Below are 8,068 nucleotides of genomic sequence, written 5' to 3'. Positions count from 1 at the left end.
CCTTCTCTGATGCCCTACCCCCCAGCTTTGTGGACCAAATATCATCCACTCCAGGGAAGGACTGGCCATGAGCGGGCCTCTGGCTCTCACATTCTCTGGGGCAGAGGGGCCCCTCCATCCTTCTAGGTGGGCTGTAAAGGAACAGGCAAGGGTGGGCAGTACCATGTATGGCCCGGGTGTGTCCGGACCGTTGGATCATAGAGATCAAGTTCCTCCTCGCCACGACAATGTCAGCAATGCCTCTCTGAGCATCATAGTCAAAGGCATGAATGAACTCTGGGAGAGGCCATTCTCCTTCTTATCCAGGTCCACATAGAACTGCTCGTCCTCATCAAATTCAAACATGTTTTCTGCAGAAGGTCTGTGTGTTTGGACAAACTCTGCGTATGTTGACACGTGGTCTGCTGCATGAAGAGAAGGAAGGCTAAAGAGTGGGCAAATATGGAGGGAACTGGGGACCAACAGCTGGCGTAATGGCTATGTCACTGGACTCCCATGTAGTCGGCTGCGGGGCTTATTAGTTATGCTTAATTTTCAAGAGTTTCTATAGTGTTTAAATATTCATTTTTAATTTTTTATAACTTTTTTTTCTTGATTGAGAGACTTAAGACTTGGGTGCATCAAATAAAATTAATTTCTTAGGGAATCAAAACCCACAACAGGAAAAGAAAGTTATTACTGTCTGGGCCATAGCAGAGCCCAGGGAATATATTTGTATAATTTGAAAATTCTGATTACTGCATAATGGACCTTTTGATACAAAATGACCTATTAAATTTGTAATTTGTGGTTCTTAGTGTCAAAGTCCATAGATCATGCTTAGAAGTCTTCAAACCTTGAGCTGGATTCCCTGAGGGGGACATTTGGCTTTTAAATCAGGGTTTCCTTGTCTAAGAGGTAGCAGCAGCAATGGCGCTCACCTTCTGGGCAGCTTCCTTCTTGGTATGATGAGCCTGTAGGACTGCCACGGCTTCACCCACCTTGAAGCAGCAGCTGGGCGTTGTTGATCTCCAGAGGCATTGCCATGACCTTTCCAGCCCATCCTGAATTTAATACATTCTACCTTCAAACAATAATGTACCACTTTGGGACCAGCAGATGGTGTAATGTTACCTCACTGAACTCCCACTTAGTCTACCGTAGTTCAAGTCCTGGACCGGGTAGTCTAAAACTCATGTTGGGTGTGTGTGCATGTGTGCCCAAAATCCTGAGAGGAGAATGGAGGAGAGAGGGGATTGCAGTGTGGCCCTACCTCCTGGGGGGGGGGGTTGATTTCTCACTTGCTGTCTCTCTGTCTGTCTCTGTCTCTCTGGTGAGAGCACGTGCCCTATAACAAGAATCTCTCTTTTTAAGAAAGAAAACTCTTTTTAAACAAATAAATAAATAATAATAATATACCACTTCACATATATAAGACCCTTGTAACAATATGTTTCTATTTCTTTCTTCCGTTCTTTGTGCTATTACTATCAAACATTTTACTTCTAGATATGTTATAAACCTCAAAAGGCACTATTATAATTTTACTTTAAACAATTATCTTTATTTTAAAATTGTAGAATAAAGTAGTATACTAACTATAGTGCTGGAAGCCACATGGTCGACTGCAGGTTCAGATCCCTTAGCAGGCCTGAAAACACACCATGTCAGGCTTATGCTTGCATGCCCAGAATCCTACAAGCTGGAGGGCTGGGGAAAAGGGAACTGCAGCACGACAAGACCCTGTTGAAAACTTCTTTCTCTTTCTCTCTCTTTTTGTCTTTCTCTCTGTCTTGTACATAGCCACATGCTATCATAAAGAAAAATAAACCTTTTTAAAAATAAAAAATATAAGTGCCTATATTTATCTGCATTTTTACCCTTTTATGTTCTTTTTCTCTTTCTCTCTTTCTGTCTCTCTCTCTCTGTTGCTGTTGTTACTGATGATGTTGTTGCCAGAGGGCACTTGCACTTCTTTTTTTTTTTTTCTTTTTTTGGAGAGGTTTTTGCTATAGGGCATGTGCGCTCGCCAGAAAGACTGAGACAGAGAGACAGAAAGCGAGAAATCACCCTCCCAGGGGTATAGCCATGCCACAATCCCCTCTCCTCCATTCTCCTCTTGGGATCTTGGGCACACACACACACGCGCCTGGTGTGAGTTTAAGATGCTGGGTCTGGGACTTGAACCATGGTTGGCTACATGGGAATCAACCCATGTAGTCATTACATCATTACGCTACATGGGTTGACTCCCATGTAGTCAACCATACGGGAGCCATTACGCTAACTGCTGGTCCCGGCACTTGCACTTCTGAGAAAGAGAATGTACCTCCCAATGGGGCATGGTCCTGCCATGATATTTTTTCCTCCATTTCTCCATCCAATCAGAATCTTAGGCACACACTCATGCATGCCTGGCATGATTTTGAAACCATCAGGGTTAGGATTTGAACTGTGGTAGACCATGTGGTATCCAGTTTCCCATGCACAAGACTTAACTACTACATTATGGGCCTGGCCCCCATATATAGGATTTGAACTGTCGTAGACCATGTGGGATCCAGCTTCCCATGCACAGGGCTTAACTACTACATTATGGGCCTGGCCCCCATATACCTTTCATTCCTTTCTTTCTTTCTTTCTCTTTCTTTCTTTCTTTCTTTCTTTCTTTCTTTCTTTCTTTCTTTCTTTCTTTCTTTTTTTCATTTAGAAACCATTCATGAAGAAACAACAAACTGGGGCCAACAGATGGTGTGATGGTTAAGGTGCTGGGATCCCACATGGCCAACAATTGTTGGAATCCCAGACTGGGCTGTTTGAAACCCACACCAGATGCATGTGCATTCTTGTCCAGAATCCCAGGAGGAGAATGGAGAAGTGACTGCAGCGTGACCTTATCCCCTGGGGGATGATTTCTCACTTTCCCTCCCACTGTCTCTCTCTGTCTCTCCAGTGAGTGCAGGTGCCCTATGGCAAAACAAATGAAACAAAAAATTCTTGCTCAAGTAAGATACTGTGATCAGCATGGTTCCCAAACCCTTAAGATCGCCTACATGAAGTGACTATAGCAGGAACAAATGAGGAAGAATGAGGTCAGATCTTACTTTGTTCTTTGGCTCTTAGTTTATCATGTGAAAATGTACTGTGTGAATGTTCCAGACTGACTCTATTTGTAGGATGAATGCTGTCTTTGGACCTTCTGTTTCTTCTCAGCCCCAGAGTAACCTTTGCTGGCCCTGGCCAGGAATTTCTGCCTACCTTAAACTCGTTATGATTTTTTACCTGAGGCTGTCACACCAATCTTTTAACGGGAATAACGGCTCCTACCTCCAGTCTGCATCTCTCTGCCCCCACTGGCTTTTGAGAAAGAAAAGTCTGTAATATTTGAACTCAGGGCATTCACATCTCCCGTCAGGTGACTTACTCCCCCAGCCTCACGCCCGGAGCAGTCACGCCTCCTCCAGGTGGCCTTGCTTGTCCCCACATTGGCACCTACTGCGCAGCCCATCCACGGTACTTTTTTAAAAGTCCAGCTGGCTGCGGGAAGGGGAGGAGGCTACAGCTGTCTGTGTGCAAGGATCAATCTCTGCCGCTCCTTCTCCCGTTTCGTAAGTTACCCTCTGATATTAAACTTTTGTTAAATCCTTTATAGAATTACCTGCTTCATTTTTTTAGTCTCAGATTCCCCTTGAACACATATTCCAGGGGAAATCACTATGATTACGATCTAGTCATGAAAAGGAAGCTCAGGTACAAAGATGGCGGTGGGTTCCAGATTAGCGTAAATTTTTGTAAAATTTATTTAGGTTTTTGCCTCACCAGAGAGAGACAGACAATGAGAGGGAAAGTGAGAAATCAACACTCCACCACACCCAGAGCGGGGGATGCCATGCCACGATCCCATCTCCTCCGTTCTCCTCCTGGCTGCCTCACAGGAACCCAGTGTGATTTTCAAGCCTCTGGTCTGGGACTCAAACTGTGGTCAGCCATGTAAGAGTCCAGCACCTTAACCACCATGCCACCTGCTGGTCCCTTGTCTGAAATCTTGATCCAGACAAACTCTTCCCTCAGAGACTTCAGTCACTGCAGTCTTCACACTGTATCCAACCAAAGCTTCATCCAAGTAAAATTTCCCCAATATCCTCTCCCAACCCCACCCTATCCTGGGCTTCAGGAAGAACTCAGAACCAGATCAGTATTTCTCAGAAGCTTCATTCAGACGGAGTCAGAACCTTCAGTAACTAAACCTACAACCCAGCTTGAAACCACACCTTCATAAAATATTAGCCACATGTGACCTGGTCCTAGACTGCAAGCAAGAAAAACTCAGAGTCTCCCAGCTTTAAGATACTGAACAATTTATTGGTATCAGAGTATTCTCAGGAAGGGGGAAGTGCCGGGGCTGGGGGTCTTCAAAGGAGACCAGAATATGAGCAGTCCAGTGAAGGGATCATCTCTGTACCAGTGCTACAAAATACCAACATTAATTTATTACCTTCTAGTTGTCAGGAACTTTACCAAGTGCTGAATGTCTTAAGGTCACAAATAAGAACAGAAGTTAAAAGGTCCAAAATTAACTCAGTCATGGCACCAGCAGTTGACGTAATGGCTATGTAGCTGGACTCCCATGTAGTCGACCATGGTTTGAATCCTGGACCCGGCAGCTTAAACTCACGCTGGGCGCGTGTGTGTGCATGCCCAAAATCTTGAGAGGAGAATGGAGGAGAAGGGATTGCTGTGTGGGAGAAAAAAAAAGGCATTAGAAATACCTATTTGATGACTGCAGTTAAGCTATATAGCCCTAGTTAGGTGCTACTTTACAGTATGTTCATTCTATTCACTGAGGTTTATGCCTAAAGTCAGTCTTGTGTTCATGGATATGTACATATCAGCTGTGCTTGCTATTGAAAATATTTAGATTTATTAAGATATTTAGTGAAACAATAAAATGGGGGAGGCATAGAAAGCAACAATAGATACCAGACACAGTGTGGGAGGAGGGTGGGAGATGGCAGAGGGTGAGATAGGGAATCAAGGATGGGAAAAAAGGCAAAATATACAGAAAACAAGAAATGGAAAATGATTTGTTGACAATAACACATATGTTGATGTGCTTGATTGAGCCAATATACAGTGTATTCTCAATGGAAAAATCTCATTTTGTATGCTATAATGATGTACAGTGAATGAATGTAAATAAAGAAAAAAATGTATAAAAAAAAAATTCTGAAAATGGGAAGGGCCACATTACTGAGGCCAGAGAAGCAGCTCTGAAATGATGACAGTGAAGGCGGGATAGTTGCTCACATTTTGTAAAACTGCTCTTTGAAAAGATTTCAAAAGCAATGTATGTTTTCTTGTATGACCTCAGCTGAACATCTGACACTACTCAGTATTGCCTCCTTTCTAAAAAAAATTATTTTTTGTTCATGAGGGAGAGCATATATGTGTGCATATGAGAAAAAGAGACAGGCACCTTCAACCAAGTCTTGACATGTGTGATCCCCTTCCCACAACCCTCCAGCTCAACAGGATTTGTATGTACACTTGGCATGCTTCTGTTGACTCTGGGATCCAGACCTGCAGCTGGCCATATGGCTTCCAGCACTGCAGTTCAGCACATCACTGACTGTGCCACCAAGCCTGGGCCCTTCCAGAAACTCTTCATTCCCTTGGTTTATGTGATAAAATACTCTAACTCTTCTTCCTCTCTGCTTATTTCCCATTTTCTTTAGAGATTTTTCTTTTAATATTTTGTTAATCGTGTATTTTTGCATTAATTTTACTTTTTTTTAGGAATTTATCAAAATGTGATTTGTTTTTGTGTCACTTGTTTTGGTGCCCTTCTACATTTGGCACTTAAGGCAAGTGCATCCCTCACTTCATTCTACTCCCAGGCCTTCCTTCCATACTTCCTTTTAACATCTGGCTTTCTCTCTTCTCTTCATTCTGCTCTTCTTGTAAACAGTCGCTTATTCTCTTATTCTCTCCCATCCCTTCAGCAATAACCTACACATATATGGATTACTGCCAAAGCTCCCTCCATTTAGCTTCAAACACCCATTTCCAGCTGCTAAGTGGACTCCCCACTTCACTGTCTCAGAGAAGCCTCTGACCAACATGCCAGACCTAAGCCCTTTATTGTTCCTCTAAACCCATCTCTGCTTTCATAGATACTATTCCAGTAAACGGCACCACAGCCTCTCAATGACCAGATTTCATCCACTCAGTGAACAATTCTATAGATTCAACTCTGACGTCTCTGACTCCCAAGTCTGTCTTCTCCTTTATATGTACTCTGTCATTTGTGTAATCTGGCTTATTATTTTAACTGTCCTAGCCCTTACATTACCAACAGAATTTCCATTTAATATGTGCATCTGATCATGTTTAATCAAATATCTCGGGAACCAGCAGTTAGCGTAATGGCTATGTCGCTGGACTCCCACGTAGTCGACCGTGGTTCGTGTCCCGAACCCGGTGGCTTAAAACTCACGCCGGGCGCATGTGCGTGTGTGCCCAAGATCCCGAGAGGAGAATGGAGGAGAAGGGATTGCGGCATGACCATCCCCCCTGGGGGGTGATTTCTCGCTTTCTGTCTCTCTGTCTCTCTCTGTCTGTCGGGCAAGCGCACGTGCCCTATAGCGAAAATCTCTCAAAAAAAAAAATCAAAGATCCCCAGTTATAGAATATGTGGCCTATCACATTGTCAAATTCCATCTCAAATCCACCAGTTACTACATCTGTGATCTTACAGAATTTATTATGTTTTTAAATGTATATCCTCTTTTTTTTAGAGAGAGAGAGATTTTTGCTATAGGGCACGTGCACTCACCAGAGAGACAGAGAGACAGAAAGTGAGAAATCACTGCCCCCCCCCCCCCCGGGAGTGATGGCCATGCCCCAATCCCTTTCCCTCCATTCCCCTCTCAGGATTATGGGCATGTACACACATGCACCCAGCATGATTTTTAAGCCACCGAATCCAGGACTCAAACCACAGTCAATTATGTGGGAGTCCAGTGAAATAACCATTACACCATCTGCTAGTTCCTATAAGGCAAGACATACTTCCTTATCAAGAGGATATATGCACTTAGTAGTGCATATCTAAAAGAAGTGGCCAAGCCTCTGTGATGCGTCAGTAGCATATTGTACTGTGGAGCTGGAAGCTGCAGAACAACCATCGTTTGAGTCCCTGGCCCAGCTGAGTTACTCAAATTATAATTCAGAGTAAACATTATCATAAGGTACAAAGGCAAGCATTACATACTGGAAGAAGGAAAAATAATACAGGAATATATAACTATCAACATGCAAGGTCTCAAAATATTTAGAACAAGAACTAATAGAAGGTGGGATAAAATATATAATTCAGCTATTGAAGCTGGTGATTTTAATATGTTTTCAAAACTGATCAATGAAACAGATGTAAAAATAGGCAGTTAGGAAGTTCTGAAATTAAAGATAGATGTACTAGAATGATACTTTAAGAAAAATTCCTATCTTTAAATATGCACCTTAAAAGGGACCAGCAGATGGCATAATGGTTACGTTACTGGACTCCCATATAGTTGACTGCAGTCTGAGTCCCAGCCCCAGTGACTTGAAACTAATGCTGGGCATGTGTGCGTGCATGCTCAAAATCCCAAGAGGAGAATAGCAGAGAGGGGATTGTGGTGTGGCCATCTCCCCTGGAGGTTGATTTTTAGCTTTCTGTCTCTCTGGCAAGGACACGCACCCTAGAGAGAAAATCTCTCTAAAAAATTTTTTTAAAAAATACACACACACACACACACACACACACACATATATATATTAAGACATACATAGAATTAACCAAATGATCTAAGAATTTCATTTTTGGGGGGTGGGGGGCTGAAACAGAATATACCCAGAAAAAAAAAAGAAAATAACAGCAGAAATTGGTGAAATAGGAAGCAAAAATTATAAAAAAGATGGACAAAATTAAAACTTAGGTACTTTTCAAGATTAATAGGACAGCTTTCGCCTCAGTCTCGAGCTGTAGCTGGCCGCCGAGCGTATGCGCTCTGGGATCTTCCGTGCTCGCGGCCGCCCTCAACGTCCC

The 8,068-nt window shown here is 43.0% G+C and overlaps 2 protein-coding genes across 2 annotated transcripts in view; both read right to left on the bottom strand.

Annotated features, from left to right (window-relative positions):
* LOC114005328 (RLA class II histocompatibility antigen, DP alpha-1 chain-like) overlaps positions 1 to 388 on the bottom strand; it is an 8,082-nt gene extending 7,694 nt beyond the window's left edge. Inside the window, exon 1 of the mRNA XM_027766714.1 lies at positions 163 to 388. Within this exon, the coding sequence (XP_027622515.1) occupies positions 163 to 165 (3 nt within the window). The 5' untranslated portion in view covers positions 166 to 388. The remainder of the gene's footprint in view (positions 1 to 162) is intronic.
* LOC102485720 (HLA class II histocompatibility antigen, DP alpha 1 chain) overlaps positions 205 to 8,068 on the bottom strand; it is a 28,852-nt gene continuing 20,988 nt past the window's right edge. Inside the window, exons 4-5 of the mRNA XM_027766719.1 lie at positions 981 to 1,043; positions 205 to 404 (exon numbers count right to left, since the gene is read on the bottom strand). Of these exons, the coding sequence (XP_027622520.1) occupies positions 205 to 404; positions 981 to 1,043 (263 nt within the window). The remainder of the gene's footprint in view (positions 405 to 980; positions 1,044 to 8,068) is intronic.

This window comes from Tupaia chinensis, unplaced genomic scaffold (genome assembly GCF_000334495.1).
Source record: "Tupaia chinensis unplaced genomic scaffold, TupChi_1.0 Scaffold143645_1, whole genome shotgun sequence".
Taxonomy (NCBI): Eukaryota; Metazoa; Chordata; class Mammalia; order Scandentia; family Tupaiidae; genus Tupaia; species Tupaia belangeri.
This window is presented reverse-complemented; position numbering and strand designations above follow the sequence as displayed.